General features: G+C 36.6%; 1 protein-coding gene across 1 annotated transcript; it reads left to right on the top strand.

The window, feature by feature from the left end:
* On the top strand, positions 1 to 17,670 carry Larp4B (La-related protein 4B). Its single transcript, XM_080163588.1, has 17 exons — positions 1 to 182; positions 389 to 993; positions 1,300 to 1,371; positions 1,814 to 1,966; positions 2,707 to 2,804; positions 5,377 to 5,513; positions 6,372 to 6,487; positions 6,765 to 6,901; positions 7,308 to 7,623; positions 7,864 to 7,977; positions 8,362 to 9,454; positions 9,756 to 10,581; positions 10,980 to 11,181; positions 13,579 to 13,633; positions 13,884 to 14,965; positions 16,706 to 16,772; positions 17,325 to 17,670. The coding sequence occupies exons 2-15, from the start codon at positions 442 to 444 to the stop codon at positions 14,354 to 14,356; spliced, it is 4,344 nt and encodes a 1,447-aa protein (XP_080019714.1). The 5' UTR covers positions 1 to 182; positions 389 to 441; the 3' UTR covers positions 14,357 to 14,965; positions 16,706 to 16,772; positions 17,325 to 17,670.
* The last annotated feature ends 160 nt before the right edge of the window (positions 17,671 to 17,830 follow it).

Raw genomic sequence — 17,830 nt, forward strand, 5'->3', positions numbered from 1 at the left:
TTTGTTTTGACACACCAACATAACAGAATATTTTATTGTTGTGACTAACCTACCTATCTACTTATTACAAGATAGATTTATCTACCTATCCAAGTCTACCTAATTGCTAAGCAGACGCTAGAGACACAATAACAATGGAATACCAAGCCCCAGTCAGCTCAAGTATTACAGTATTGTAAAAGGTAAGTGCTACACAATTACTTTTTTTTAAAGGCACGTCATACGAAAAGATTTTAAAAATAGCACATGATTTTGTTATATTGGACAACTAGTTAGGACTTGCTAAAAATCTTGCAAATCAATTTTTGGTTGTCCTAATAACATTGATCCTGAAAGTTGCCTTTTCCGTCTTTTATTTGAAATTAACTAATGCGAATTTATTTTGCAGGGTATAAGCTCGGAGCAGAGGGGTGGTACGAGTAGGGCGAGGCGTGCTCTGTTATGTACGGGGCAACTATCCCCCCGCCATCAGTCCAGCCTTCACAGGCCAGTCTTCACCACCACCACCATACCATGGAGTATGGAATACCAGCAGCTGCCGGTATTCCGCAGGCGGCCTTTGCCGACTATGGTAACGCGGTGGCGGTCAATAGTGCCGGCGGTTTAGACATGATGATGATGGCGGCCGCCGCCGGCGGTCCTGGTGCCCACACAATGCATCCAGTCCACCACCCGGCGGCTGTTCAGCCGCAGTCGTACACGCCGGCTGCTGCTGTTTCCGCGTCCGCGGCCCTTGCCTTCAGCCAATACACGGCGGCAATGGCTGCTAATAGCCAACAGCAAGCCGCATCCCAAGCTGTTACTCAGGGCGGACAAGGTCAGGCGGCTGGAACCGCTACCGGTGGTTATGTAGTAGCCCCGGCGGCTGCGGGACAGCAACAGACCAGCACTTTTTCGCCAACCTATACTGGCGGCCACGGTGCCTACATCAGTATGGCCCAGCCGCATCCCAGTTATGATGGATTGGCGGGAATTCCTCAATATATTCCACAGGTAATTCTCACCTAATATCTCTTAAACGGCAAAGGGTTTGATATCTTATTAAATATACAAACGGTAATTTTTGTAGCGAAGCTTATCTATAATAATAATGGTATTTCTTAACGTTTGTTGTATGACAAGTTGACTGTTTTAAATACTTAACCTATGGATTAATTCACAATATACCTTTAATTAAATACTTAAGAATACTTGGTTTTAAGTATTCAGTATTAACTAATATTTAAAAAAAAAGTATAAATTACACATTACATTGATTTTCTTGACTAGGGTAATACAACTAAACTTGTGTATTTTTAGGGTACTACAACACAATTGCAGCTAGTGAGCCCACACCAACCCTATGATCAACAACACATGACAAACACGCAGGTAAATAACAAAACTTGTTTACCTTACACTAGTTACAGGTTTCATGTTGTGTTGACTAAATGTAGGGATTAGATATTTAACAATATTATTAGGGTTTAAAAACTTTGAATACCTATTAGTCAGGCAGGGAGAGAGGGGACATTGAACTGTACCCCAATTTTTAAAACACGTTTCTCTGTCTTAAAGACTTTGTGTTCGTTCTATTAAATCTTGATTGGTAAGTTCAAACTAAGCAATGTCCAAACTTTTGAACCAATATTTGTAATCTACAGAAGTAATTATGTTAATCATTATTGGGAATATACATTGATTTTTCGTCGTCAATTGTTTTAACCCCTCAGATCCCTGTTTAGTTATATGATACACGTTCTGATATCAGTTTATGAAGGATTCTGAAATTTCTATTTTACTTAATCAATGCTAATGACTTACACTATTTCAGGTGCCTCATATTGTTGGAAGCGGCTCCCAGCAGCAGTTGGGTGGCAGCCAGCAGCCGCAGCAGTTGGGTGGCGGCAGCCAACAACAGCAGCAGCAGTCAGCCGCTGGCACACCAGCTCCAACACAACAAGTAACCCAAGGCACTAATTCACAGGTAAAAAATGCTTCTCATAAAAACAAAATTGAAAAAAAAACCTGTTTCTAATATTGAATAAAACATTTTTAAGGAAGTAAACAATGACTTCATTCAATCATACAACATTATGAAATAAATTCTACTTTAGATAATTGAATAACATTTTTTTATACGAACCGTCTGTTTATTCTTGTGTGATTTTTATATCTCTGCTTTCTATGATCGTAACCAAAATAGTGTTGACAATCCGTCTAATTTTTGAAAAATTTTGTAAATAAAAAAATCTAGCCCCTACATCGGCTATTTTCTAATCCTTACTTAACCTAACCTAAAATGACCATGAAAAGCTATTATAAAAGTATAAAAGAAAAAACTTTGAATGCTAACCAACTATTTTACCTGAAGTTAATATACAATAAATTACTTTTTTGATTTATTTACTGTCACATTTAAAAAAAAAAATTTTTAAGTGCTAGGACAAAAGTCATAAAAGTTAACAATCCGAACCCGCAATTTCAATTGCGGATTCGGATTCTGTATCCAAATGGGATCCTTAAATTGGGCGGATTCCAACCCTAACTAAAATAGTTATAAACCATCCCTATACCATAAGGTGCTTCACTGCAAAGGAGAATCCTGTCGGTCCAACGGATATTAGGATCCTCTTACTTTGATATGTGGATATATATTTTTGTTGGGGTAATCAATTAAAAGTCCCATGACCACGAATTATCGAAATTAAAATTGTTTTTATCTAGGTTGGTGTGGAGGGCGGTGCAAAGCCCCCCGACCCCGCAATTCCCCATGATCAGTTGAAGCAGATGCTGCTTAACCAGCTAGAATATTATTTTTCCAGGTAAAACATTTTTTGCCTTACCCTAGGTTTTATGAAATACTTTACTCATTCGTTGGTTATAAAATTGTTATGACTTATTCTTTTCTTTACTAAATCTTGATTGATTGGTTTAAAGTAGCAGTGACCAGTAGCATAATAATTTTGGATGAACATCAATTATCCTCCAATGTCTTAACCTTTAAGATCCTGGAGTCTCGTATGAAAAAACTTTAAAATATATGTTATAATTAAGAATTTAAAATATATGTTATCATTAAGAATTTATGAAATTCAGACATAACTCCTTGCTGTATGAAAAAGAACTTGTCGTTGATATACAAATATAATTCATTTATTTTAAAAGCTTTTCCGTGTTTTGGGAAATTGATTTTATTTTTATCTGATAGATAATCAATTAGGGTGAATTAACAGCTTTTTCTTTTGCAATAAAGAAGTGTATTTTTTTCCTTTTTATTAAATTGAGGAAACACCTGTAGTTATTTACGTTCATGTAGAACTTAGATCGCCCAAACAATAGTACAATGGACGATAAATTGATATACATCCTCAATGACAATTAACAAAACCCCCCCCCCCCTTTCCAAATTTAAAATTTTTGGTTGAGAATTTTGAGACCAACAATTTAAGATTCATTAAAAGTACACAAAGTTTTGGGCCAACGAATGGGAAAACTTGGTAATAAAACTCTAAGTACTGATGTGCAATGTCCCCTCCATACCTGCTTAGTTTTCTAAACCTTTCTTACAGTCAATATGATTTAGTACTTTTTTGTACTCTGTGACTAAAAATCCTTTTTGACTTCGTCACTCATTAAAAAAAATCTTTGTTTATATTTTGACAAGGTCAATTTTATTTATATGTAGCGTAGCATCTTATTATCTAAAACTTCGTGATAAAATGTTAGTTTTAATAAGTGATTTTAAAATGTTCAGATACCTATAACACATTTTTTGTAGTTAGTTAAAAAGATATAACTTTTACAATCAGGTTTTCAAAGAATCACATTAAAAGCTGTCAGTCAATGACGGACGGACAGTATTCAAGTGTGTAAATGATAAATAGCTGCGCTACCTTAGACATACTCTAATGCAAGATTGCACTTTTGTGGATATTTGTGTAAAGATAACCTTTGTTCAGCATTATTCATTAGATTTGGGAACAATACTTTTTATTGCCAGTGGACTATCCATAACACCCTCTCCTCCCCTTTTTAGTTAAAAACTAGTGACTTCGCACAACATATCCTTGTTTTGGTGTCTAAATAAACTGGGGATTTTTTGTCAAAGTTGTCGAGCCGTTTGCGAGATAGTTCTGAATATACTACATAAATTTAAACAAACATCCAGGGTTGCTGACTCCAAACCTGCTTGGATCTTAAACATAAGTGAACCTTCCAGAACAACAAGGAATTACTTGGATCTTACACCAGATTTTCATGTACTCTATTAAAGTAAAACTTATAGCTAGCTAAAATCCCATCCACCCCCTATACCACATCCTCTCCTACTACTGGATGAACGAACTGACCAATTAATGATGTACATGTAAGTTAGCAACCATTCTTTATATACAAATAATGAAGAAAGGGTTAATTGAAGTTCTACTTGCGATAAAGGGATTCTTGCTTTATTCATGATGACATAGTTTTAATAAAATGTATAATGTATATGTATATACATTAATTTGATCATTTATTTTATTTACATTATTTAGCGATATATGGATATTTAAATGTGTTTAAAAAAGATTTTTAAGATTATGTCTTATATATCTCTAGCCGCTTAACTGATTTGAATGTTCTTTTCAAAAAAGTAATTTACGAAGCTCGCGGGTTGGTTTTAGGCTATTTTATTTCCAACTTTAAAGTCTTGGGATGTTTTTAGTACAGCTGTTTATTATTATTGTGCTGTTTAATATTCTATGCTGCGCTTTTTATAAACATAAAATGTCCTTGTTTGCTATTTATATTTTCCTAAAGCCCTTTATTTGTTTAATAATTGCTATTTTTACAACTAATATTGAAAATTGTGACGTCAGAAGATTTTTATTTTTTGCGGATTTTTCCATTTGTTTTCGCGGAAATAACGGGGTGGGCTTATTATACACATTATTATATAAAAGAAATAGGAGTTTTGTCTATTTTTTTTTTGTTTGTGTCTGTCTGTAGCGAAGGATCTTTCTAACCGCTAAAATGATACGGTTCTTTTTTTCATTAATGCTGTACTTCAGACATTTATTAAGCTGTATCTCTTGTAATACTCTAAAAGTACTAAAAAAGCAAATATTCAATCTTAAATTTCACGATTGTTTTCAGGAAGGCCAAAAAACCATGGCAGTAGGGTTAACCTAAATTATCTAAACATTTTGCCATAACCAGCAACCATATATTTGTACCAATACAGGCAACCAACCATTTCTTATAAAATAATGTACAAGTTCTTAGTAGACTATGTATATGATTCTTGTCTGTTAATTCTAGTGATTATTTTTCTGTATTAAGGTCACTATATTTCTAGTTCTGTCACGTGCCTAGCATTGCAGCAGTAGGCAATCTAATGTTTTTTTATTTCAGAGAGAACCTGGACCGTGATAAATACTTGAAGACCCAGATGGATGGTGAACACTATGTACCCATCTCAACCATAGCAGGATTCAATCAGATTAAGAAACTCACAAGTGATATTAATCTCGTAACGCAAGTTCTAAGAGGTGAGTTTACATGGAACTTGTTCTCTTATTTGTTGGTTTCAAAACTTTAGGCATTTTTAAAAATGGTTGGTTAAGCAGCGCCTAAACTTATCAAACAAAAATTGTAATTTACAAAAGGGGTTATTTTGTTTATCATCATTGAGGCCGGGTGAATCTTTTCTTACTTTAGCTGGTAAATATTGGGGATGAAAGGTTGTAGGTTACTTTAACTTATAGTGCTCTCTACCTTCTTGAATGATATGACATGTTATAAATCTTTGTACTTTCTAACAACAAGTGTTACCTAATATTTAACAGACAATTTGATTTTTATTAGATTAAGGCTAAGTTTTAATGGAAAACCCACTCAATAATATTTACCTCGTCTGTTTGTCTGTCGGTTGTTAACTTAAACGTTAGTTAATATATTATTAATGACTAAGTGTAGCCTTTGTTTTAACAACTAAGTTCAGAAGGATTAATGGCATAGAAGTCACCCTTCTTCATTATCATAAGTACATTTCATTCTGACCCTTAGTTCTTTTAATTTAATTCATAATTAAACATATGTTAAATTAACAACCCTTACTTAATTAAAATTAAATTTTTAGAATGTTAATAAGAAAAAAAATTCTGTAAAAGTGGCTTCGTAACTAGCATCTAGAAGCTCTGTATTTTGAAGGAAAGGGGGAATAAAAAAATAGCTTAAATCATCCTAAGACCACAATCTATAGATGAAATAGCCAAAAACCACGCCGTAAACTGTGAAAAGCTTCCCTAAATATAGAAAATTCTTTTATCAATTCAATGATTAATAAGATGTTAATTGATTTTTTTTAGTCTACGGAACTTTCATACTAATTTACATTTGTTACCTAGAATCTCCGAACGTGCAAGTTGACGCGGAGGGGAAGAAGGTTCGTCCCGCGCACACCCGTTGCTCCACAGTCATACTCAGGGAGATACCCAGCGATACTCAGCTACAAGAAATTAAGGTAATTATTGCCGTAACTTACTGTGTCCGTCCGTCTGTCTTCATCTTGAGTAACCTAACTTAAGTGATCCTATGAAAGCACCAATGAGTACTAATTACTAGTGGCTCCTTCCATAGCCTACCAAGGATTTATATGAATCCATTGGGTGATTGCCTCAAACCATCCCAAGACATATACATTGTTTCCATGATAAGCAGAAATTATCAAAAAATATTACTGTAAGCTAGTGCATTCAATATCTTTATAGAAAATATTTAATTTTACTTATTTTTTTAAGGATTTGCTGTCGAACCCGAAATGTCCTAAATTTTTCTCCATCGACATGACGATGAACTTGTGTTACGTGTTCTTCGACAACGACGAGGATGCAATCAAGGCTCTCACCTTCCTCAGGGAGGATGTCAAGACATTCAGGTAGGTCACCTGTCATACGCAGGCCAGGTTTATATCATGGTATACTAATCAAGGCTCTTCCTCAGGGAGGAAGTCAAGACATTCAGCTAGGACACCTGACATTACTTGGTCAACTCAATGCTCATTACACAAGTCCCAAAGTTTTTGATTTGTTGGCTTATAAACTTAGGGTACTGTTATTGATCTTTGATAGCTTGGTTTAATAAGTTGAGTGTTTAAACATTCCTACCACTAACTGAATTCTACAGAAGGGGTAATTTTGTGTATCGTCACTTAAGATTTACATCAATTTATCAGCCATTGTCTTGTCCCTTATGTTTTATATATTTGGTTAATTTAAGTAGGATACCTGCCATTTATAAGCTAATTTAGTAAAGACAGCTGATGTTCATGTCAAACTTTTAAGGGGTACCCCAATCTTGGCTAGAATAAAGCACAAGCCCACCAACAGAATCACAAACTTTGTGGCCAGCAAGACCACGCCAAATGCCGCTGCCGCCGGAACCGCCGCCGTCAACAATCCGCCGCCCACTGCTGGTGGTCCGCCGCAGGCAGCTGTCGCCACCACTGTATACCGTCCACCACCGCCGCAGACGGCCGGAATGCCGCCGGTTGCGGGAACTGCCACCCCGGCAACCAACCAACCACCTCCGCCGTCGGCGGGACAAGCTGTTCAGATTCCATATCCGGTTCAGGCGCCTTCGCCAGCTCAAGTTATCCAGGTAATCTAATTTTGATATGATAAGGGAGGGAAGGTACATTGGATTGTAAGTTACACAGACCGCAAATGGTTATTATAATCAATTTGACTTAAAAACTTGATATTAAGTTTTGTTGGGGTTGTACAAATCCTTTTATCTCCATTGTCTCATGACTTATTATTGCTTACTATATCTATAATCAAAGTTTTATTACCTATGCCATATTATTTTTAACTTTCTAATGATCTCTATCTCTTATAGCAGCCTGTAGTAGTGACAGGAAGTTCTGTGGGTGCAAGTATGGTGTTTACAACTGTTACACCCAGTTCTACATCAACACCCACACCTGCGGCTGCTCTGCCTCAAGGAAGTCAGGTAAAATAGCCATCCGTTAAATGTCAGATACACACCCTATTTTTGGAAAAGATTTGCTTTAAAAACCTTGGTTTGATACCTAAATGATCATTAGAATAAGTATAAAAAGATCAAGTAGTCTATATATATATTTTTTCCCCATAAAATAAGTTTTAAAATAAGTCTTAATGTGATACCTAAATATTTCATGCTAGATACGATTTTTGTTATTAATATAAGGAAAGGTCAATGAAATACAGATTTATCTTTCCCCTTGCCAAAATCGTAAATATCTTTCTGCATTTTAGATATGATTCTACTTTCCTAGAGAATTAGAAAAGTTTAGATATTTATTTTGGTTTCGTTTCCAAAGGGTTAGAATTCAACTTATTCTGTTTGTTTCAGACTTCAACTGGTAATTACATCCCTAACACCGCCTACATCATCCTGCAGACCCCCACCTCTGGTGGACCCGGCCACCATAGCCACATCCAGCCATACTTCCACGCCCAGCCCACGCCAAACAGCGGCCTGTTGCAGCCCGCTTGGGCGGCAGCCGCTGCCGCGGCCCAACATAATCCAGCACAGTTCAACTACTGGGATCCAACTGCTGCCGGCTTTTTCACGCCAGCGGCTGCAGCTGCCGCCGCAGGCATGGCCCAGACTGGGGGCCATAATGGCGGATTCAAACCTCAGTCTTCCAACCATCGCGGCCATTATAATAAGAATAGGCGAGGCGGGGGCCGAGGAGGAAATAACAACCGCGGTGATGATATGCGGTCTTCCCACCATCACAGCCAACACCAGCAGCATAATAATCATTACGGCGGTGGCGGCGTGGCTAATAGCTACATGAATACTATAACCAGCGGCGGTGCTCAACATAATCATTCCTACGGCGGCGGTAATCAACATATGCAACAACAACAATCACAACAACAACCTTACTCTGCCACAGCAACACATCAGAATCACATCCAACAGCCGCAAGCTCAGCAGCAACAACAGCAGAACCAGCACAGCAACAGTGGTGTTGTGTCGGTCAACAGTTTCCAGTCGCGCGGCGGCAATAGCGGGACCCAGCACAACAACACACGAAACAACAACCACAATCAGCCGGGCAACAACTGGGAGACTGGGAGCCAACAATCCAACTCGAGCGGGGCCGGGGGAAAGAAATACAGCAGTGGGTCGATAACCAACACCACCAGTAGCTCTAACCCAACTGGGGGGATGGATAGCACCACGGCGCCTCCAAGCAGTAATAATTCGGCGGGCCACAGTCAGATGAGCGGCGGTAGTAGCGGCAATAACCATCTGCCGGCCAGAAATAATGCACCGCTGTCGCACCAGAACAGTGTTGGCAGCAGCGGCGGAGCCGCCTCTCACCAACATCATTATGGAGCCCCAGTGGTGTCGGGTTCGAATGCTGGCAATAATTCGTCCGCTAGCGGTGGCGGTGGAAATTCTAGCTATCAACAACACAATCATCAACAAGGTAATTCAAATTGGTTATATTTTATTAGTCAAAAATAATTTGTGCATTTTGTTCTTACAATGTTTTTTTTTATCTATTAAATAGGCAACCTTCTAAAGGTTCTTTTATTAAAGGTAATAATGTAAGAATTATCTGTAGCTTTTATATTGGTTTTTATATACATAAATCTCAAGGTGATCAAGGAGAAATATTGATATTAGTAAAGGTAGCCTAATGAAGCATTTTAAATTTTGAAATAAAATATTTAATACCTAACGCATATTGATAAAGAAACTGAATTTTATTATTTTCTATTTTTTAGTTATGCGAGGAAACAAGGACAACTCTGACCAAAGCAGCGTGTCCAACCACCACCAGCAACAACACCACCAACAAGGCCATGTACCACACTATTCATACAATCCTAGCGGTCACCACAACCAGTATAACAACTCCCGCATGTCCTCAGCGGACAAGGAAAATCCGCGGTCCACTCGTGGTGGTGGTGGTGGACGTGGCGGTAGCCGCGGTGGTATGCGCGGCAGTGGTCCGCGCGGCGGCCCAGGCGGTCCCCAGGATGATTATGGTGCTATGCAGACAAACCCAAGCAATTCTGGACCGGCTTCCGGTACCGGTAATCGCGGAACTGGTCTGTTAGGCGGTCCTCCCACTCATTATCACCGCGGCCATCAGTCGGGCTACACCAGCGGTGGAGGGCAGCGCGGTGCTGGCGGTGGCCACAGCGGCGGCGAACGCGGACATCATAATCATAATCACAGCGGCCAAGAGAATATTGGAGGCCACCAGGCAGGCTCAAACCGTGGCGGAACTGCAACTAATGCGGCCGCCACAACCACCGAAGTGAAACAGCCGCCGCCAGAGTTTAACATGAAAACCAACGATTTCCCCGCCTTGCCCGGTGTCAGCCCACCCGCTGTTGGCGGCGTGCCAAGCGTCGGTAAACATAAAACTACCGCTGCGCTGACCGCTGAGCAGGAAGAGCAGCGGGCCGCCTTCCTTGAGGTTGTCAAGGGCACGGGAAAGATAAAGTTGGATTCCGAATCCGGTGATAATCCTGCTGGGGATGTGGATCAACATACACCAGCTGCTGAAGATTCTTCTAGTCATTCTGAGGCAAATAATCACAGGTAACGTGTGGACAAGTTTTTTTTTTTGAGTTTTTCTTCATAAACCGCGTCATACTACAGCTTTATTATAGTATCAACTCTTGTTCGGTTCATGGTGGAATAAAAGGTCTTTTGGGTTAGATAAGATTAGATGGTTGTTTGCCTTACCTTTACCTATGCATTTGTATTATAGACAGATTTAGTAAAAGATAGACTAAATGATGGATTAAAATACTGCTTAGTAGATGGATGAAATGAAAGATCGATTTACCAATTCAATAGAATGCTATAAATAGAAAAATAGGTATGTTTACAGATGGGGAAGGACAATTAAACCTGTTTACTAATAGATTTTATTACAGAGTAAGACATACATTAATTTCAACTTATGTTTTTTTTAAAGAAAATATATTATTTAGATCAAGTGAAAGCAAAGTTACGGAAGTTGTACCCGCCCCCTCCAACGCCTCGGGGGACGAGCACAAGCAGCGCGGGGAGGAGTCTGTCCCCCACGGACTGCCCAATGGTGATGTCAAGAGCTTGGGGGGAAAGCAAGCACCTCCCGTGGTGTCGATTAATAGCTCTGTGGACAGGGAGGGTGCCACCTCCCCTAGGGGACAAGTAAGTGAACTTAACTCCTTAGGAATCTTTTTTTAAAAAACTATAAAGTAAACTGATTTAAAAATGGACTATATCAAAGCGTAATTGGTTGAATAATAGATAAAGTTTCACTCTCCTAACTATAACACACTTGGGCCTATTCCTATATACATATATTTTCGATATCATAACATTTATACTCATAAATTTTCCTCCTTTTACTTTATGCTAAAATATGCGAAATAATTTTAGATACACAGAAATAAGAATTTTGATTAGTTTTCTGGTAAATATTTTATATTCGAAATGGTCAACTAATATATAGATAAATAGTAATCAGAGGGTATAAGGGGATATTAAGCTGTTTATTACACTAGTCCCCAAAGTCTTGTTTCCTTATTCGTTTACTGAACAATCTTGGGGACTTGAATTAAATTCTGATTGGTTCAGTGTCCAAACGTATCAACCACACTATTTGTAATCTACAGAAGGGTTAATTTTGTGTGTGATCATGGGGGATGTGCATTAATTTATCGGCCATTGTCTTATCCCTTTAGATCCTTGGTATAGTAGGCAATATTATTTTCTCCAGATGAGATTTCCCTGTCTGAGTTAATACATATTTTAGCCTATTCATTTCAATTACTGCATTCCTAAATATCATATGCAGGGATTTAGGGATACATCAATTGTAGATAAATAAAGATTTCCCTTTACTCGTATGGGTCGCTGGTTGTTTGTACATATTACGGAAAAAAATGATGTTCATATAAATTTTACCGTCATTGACCTTTCCCTCCCTGGTTAATGTGTACCGAATATTAGACAAAATATTTGTTTTTGCTAGTTGACTCTAACCTCCCCCCCCTTGCTTTTGCTTGATTTTTAAAAACTTTTTTGGCGCTTCTGAGTAGTAGAGAATTTATCAGGTTAAGGGTCCTGTATGGTAGAAGCTGGTCTGATTTAAAAGATTTGAGGGGGGGGGGGGAGTTTTTTACAACATGTAGATAAGCATTGCACTCATTCCTAAATATGTATCTTTTTGTATGTATCCCAATAGAGTGTACAAAATAATGTTATCAGGGTTGAAAAAGGGAAAATTAGGCAGAAAAATGGCCTAAATCCATCCAATAAAGTATCTTCCATAAAATCGGTCCAGATTGGTTAAAAAAAATTAACGGACTGACCATAAATCTTACTGCAATATTATCAACAAAAAAGGAAATTTTTGAAACACATTAAATTCCGGTTGTCCTTTCCCCCCAAATACTTGTATTAATATAGAGAGTACTTTCCTTCAAGTCTCCATGCTGTTGTTCTATCACTTCCACATATTATCATATTCGCATCCTTTGATAAAAGCAACAAGATGGTTGTCTGCCTATGTGTAGCTTAAAGAATCAAATTCCCTTACAAAAGGAAAATTGTTAAAGTTTTTAAAATCTACAATAAAAAGTGGAGGGTAGACTTGATTATCTTCCATTTTCTTTAAAGTTCTTAGGGCGTAGCTGCTGGTAGCAATTAAAGTAGGCGTTTATTTTAAGTGTAGAGTAAAGATACTGTAAATAGGCTTTTTGCGATGTATTTAGCGATTCTGAAATGGCGATACATTTGACGGTATTGATATGACACCCTCCATGCGTTTAGATACAAGGCAATGACCCTACTAGCACTTAATTAACAGTGACACTAGCGTCCATAAATAGCGCATCAATAACAACCCAATATTTCTGCAATTATAATTTAAATTTAAAATTGCATCTTGTTAAAATTTACAACCTCTGTACCTTAGGAAAAACCGTTATATTTGTTAGAACATGTTTTAAAAAAAAATATTTGAAACATTTTTCACGTGTATTTTAAGTATATGTATATAGGAACAAGTTTTTTTTAAATAGCCGAATTGATAAATTTGGAGTTATGAAAAAGTTTATCATAAGGCTATGGTAGTCAGCTAATTTTAATTTGTCATTTAAGATACAGCCTAGAACGTCGATTTCAATTTTAGATCATCTGTAAATGAAAATATGCTGTTTAATCTAATAGTTGTGTGTGTGTAAGTGTGTATGTGTTAATGAATGTGTTTGACATTTCTTTAGATGCATATACTACATGAATGGTATTCAAGTCATTATATTTTATAAAAATCAGGGAGGGGAGAGGATATTGGACTGTAGATTACATTGGTACCCAAAGTTTTATAAACATATTATCTTATTCGTTGGCTCCTAAACTTTGGGTACTCATATTTAAATTTTAATGGTTGGTTTCAAACTTAGTTACCATTAACTTTAATCTACAGAATCTTTGAGAATATATATTGATTAATCGTCCATATTCTTATCCATTAAAATCCCTGAAAAAACTATATATTAGAAAATAATATTTATATTATTACAATTGATTATTTTTTTTTAGGAAAAGTTGTCTTATGCTCAGATGATAAAGAGACAAGAACTGGAATCGGAGAAAGGTAGGCTTACATTTTGTTTTTGTTGTTAACTTATCACATATTTTAATTAGCTATAGTAATACGGATGATTTATATGTTATACTAGCTTCTACGCCCACCATAGAGGCCTCTAGGGGGAACCTAAATTTTTTTAAATAGAAAAAAAATGCATAGTATTTTATTATTTTTTCATTTAAGCTATTTTAGTCTTTGTGTTTAATTTGGTTTCAAAATCTTAATGATATTTATTTATTATTATTTATCTTTTTAGCAAAAGCCGAAGAAGGCAAGAAATCCGGCGGTGACGATTCAAAAGACGGCAACTCAAGCACCGCCGCCAATCCCGCCGACGCAAAACAGTCCACTGTCGGCGACAAGAATAGCTCATCCCTAGATGCAAAACGCGATGCTCATCACTCAGATTCAAACGTTACCTCGCCATCGGCGGCATCCGGCGGCGACTCATCTCGCTATAATAGCGGCGACGGCGGCAAGTATGACGGCGGTTACAATAAATATGATAAACCGCGCATGTCAAGCGGCGGACAGGGTGGTAAAATGATGAACTCCACTGGTGGCAAAGACAGCGGAAACAACAGATCAGGCGGCAATAGACAAGACGGCGGTGGACGCAATAACAGGCCGCCAAATGGTGGTCCCCGCGGCGGCGGAAAGGTGGAGCGAACGGATAGTTCGTCTACCGCCAAGTCGCCGGCCATAGGGTCCAGCGGTGGAAACAAGTGACCTAGGTTTTATTCTTACCATCACCAACCAAATAATTATTATCAATAGTGATCACAAAACAATTTTATATATTTACAATTTGATATTGACAAACAAGAAAAAAAATAACCGCGGCATGCACAGTTTTCTATGCGCGTGTCATGCTCAAGGTAATAAACTTTAGTCTAGTGAAAACTTGGGCAGCAGCCGCGCGGTAAAGCTCACAAATACAGCTTGGAATAGCGCTGCCATTTTACTGGCAGCGGAAAAAAATTGTGCGAAAAAATGCTGCGACTGTCAATATAAAAAATAACTAGCCTTAAAAAGCTGCGAAGCTTATTGTTAAAGTTTATACATTATATATGCAAGGAAAACAACTAAGTTATTTACGATGGATCCTATACGAGATATGAGACAATAGTATTTTATTTCTATATAAGGTTTCAAAAGTGAAAAAATCCTCTAAAATAAAAACAAAAATCTTCCAAAATTTGTTAGGAACAATAATGAAAATATGCTTTTAATGAAGAAAAAACAAAAATCTAAAAAAAACAAGAACAAAATGTTTTGAACAAAGCGGAGCGCAATCCTACAACAACTAACTCATACTCACGGATGCATCGTGTTCAGGTAAGGAATAATTTGTAAAGCGACAGTATGTCTGTGTGTTATTGTTACGAAAGAATCTAGCTATGAGTCTATTTTTTCTTTTGACTACATTCTGTCATAAATGATTTTTTCGCTAAAAGTGTACCTACCTAATATTTTTACCAATGTCATAGAAAAATGTTTTTGTATAGGTTTAACATTATTTAAATAAGATCTCAATAACAGCATTTGTCAAAAATGAAACTACATAGAAGATACGTAGATATTAGGATAGGGGAAAATATCGTCAATTTAGGTTGCTAACATGGACATCGCTTATTGTTCAGTTGGTTCATTCAGTACAATGGAGGTAATTGGGTTGATCTTAATTAGCCAGTTACAAGCTTTATTTTATTAGAGTACATGAAAATATGGTGTAAGATTCAAGTAATAGGTACAGGGGTGTATATTCTACATGGGATCCCCTGCTCAGGGAGGGGGGGGGGGGAAATAAAAAATAAGTGGTTGGAGGGGGAAAAAAATGTAAAAATTTAATTAGGAAAACTGAAAACATTTTTCCCATTCCCCCCTCTCTTTGGTGAAAAAAACTTTTAACAAGGATGACAACATCCATAAGTAGCGAAGCACAAAAAATTGTGGATGGGAATACGTAGAAGTAGATTTAAAGTGTATTTATTAAAATCAAGAATAGATTTATTGGAGAAAATAAACACGAAACCTTGTTTATTTTGCATGATAAAAACGGTTAAGGTAAATTACATACTAGATGCACATAACAATGGGAAAAAATACTTTGAAACTGTTAATGCAAAAAAGTTTTAAAATTGAACCAAAAATACCAAAGATATGGGGAAATGTGTCAAACATATAAAAATAGCCAAAAACCTGCTAAAAGGCAGTTTGGCTGCCATTGTTTCTTTACTTAAAACGCCAGAAATAATTTTAATATCTTTAACTGAAAATTTTTTGAAAATTAGACCATAAACACCAAAGATATGAGGGAAAATGTGAAAAATATAAAAATAGCCAAAAACCTGCAAAAAGGAAGTCTGACCGTCATTGTTGTTTTCTTCAAATGACAGGAAATTTAATTTTGATATCTATAAGTGAAAAAATTTCGAAAATTGGACCATAAACACCAAAGATATGGGGAAAAATGTAAAAAATATAAAAATAGCCAAAAACCTGCAAAAAGGAAGTCTGACCGTCATTGTTGTTTTCTTCAAATGACGGGAAATTTAATTTTGATATCTTTAACTGAAAAAATTTTGAAAATCGGACCACAAACACCCAAGTTATGAGGATAATTTGAAAAAATATAAAAATAGCCTAAAACCTGCTAAAAAGTGAACCGACCGCCATTGATGTTTTATAGTTAATTGTGCTCCTTAATGATAGGAATGTTGTCAAAAAATTTCAGCTCTCTATCTTTTATAGGAGCCGAGAAAATCACGTTTCCCCCAATTCATTAATTACGGACGGACGGACAGTCGGACGGACGGACGGACAGACGGACGGACATTGTGAATTATAGAGTAGCTTCGCTACTAAAAATGTGTGGTAGGAGGGATAAAATATATAAAATATAGAGTTCTTGTAAATATTTTTTCATTTTCCCCCTACTTGGTGAGAAAAAACTAGGGGGGGGGGGAAGAAAAATATAAAAATTTGTAGCAGGGGAAAAAAATAAATCTTGTGCAGAATATACACCCCTGAATAGGTAATAAATCCATTCCAAAATGTAACTTTTTTTATTTTCAGATGGTGCTCTTCGTTATTCATATCCAATGTAGAAACAATTTTTAAATTTAGCTGTAAAAACCTCTAGGTATGTACGTATTTTTATATGATATTATAAGCGCACCAACTTTGTAATTGTATTTGTTTGAATGTCTATTTCACATCCAATACGGTCTGTTATTTGTTGGTTTTGAGAATTTATTTATCTAAGTTTGATTTGGTTGAACATTCTTGCAGTATCAAACCATAACTCCTTTGATCTGCAGTAAGATTAATTTTGTTTATCATAATTGGGTGTTGGTGTACATCAATATATCGTCTATTGTCTTATCCCTTAAGATCCCACTGGACATAAGTGTCTTTGATTGAATAAGATTTAGCATCTTGATGTAGTTAAAATAATTCATATATACATTAAAGAAACCTTCTAATTTCGTAAGGTTTTATTTCAAAGATATTTTATTCTTGCAAATATTATAAATCAAAGGGTTATTGAACTTTCAAGAAAGAGAAAGGAATACTTATTGTTTTTTATTTGAGTAAAATAATTTCTAATTTCTGCCCTCTCTAAAAAAGCTTTGACGTCCTTGCATAAAATCTTAATGTTTTAAAGAAAAACTAATTCTTTTATTATTTTCAGTTAGGATTCAGAGCTGTGAATATTTTGTATTGAAAAAATAAATATGGACTATAATTATAATTATCAAATATACACAAGATGAATATATCTTCAGTATATATATCTCTCCAATTTTGCGAGGAAAATTCACAAGAAAATTAGAAAAAAATACACAAAATGTACCAAAAAACAAGAAAAAAAAGTAATAGAACTCGAAAATTAGGTGATATTTCAGTGAAAAAAAGAAAAGAAATGAAAAACCAAGCAGCCTCCAATTAAAGTACACCCAGCTATTTTTATCATGGGTCAACTTTAAAGTCCCGGTTTTGTTAACAGAACTCTGAAACAGATTCCTACCTATCTTCAGACTCCAGCAAAGTTGGTGGATTATCTGTACAAGATTGAAGAGATGTATATACAATGTTTTTGTACTCACTCGCCACGCCACAGTTTCCTGTCAAACAGGTAGGACAGCGAGGACAATTGTAGAGAAGCTTATCTTCCTTGCAAGTTGTATCCGTTGGGCT

Source organism: Acartia tonsa, chromosome 6 (assembly GCF_053477335.1).
Source record: "Acartia tonsa isolate MP-2025a chromosome 6, ASM5347733v1, whole genome shotgun sequence".
Lineage (NCBI taxonomy): Eukaryota > Metazoa > Arthropoda > Copepoda > Calanoida > Acartiidae > Acartia > Acartia tonsa.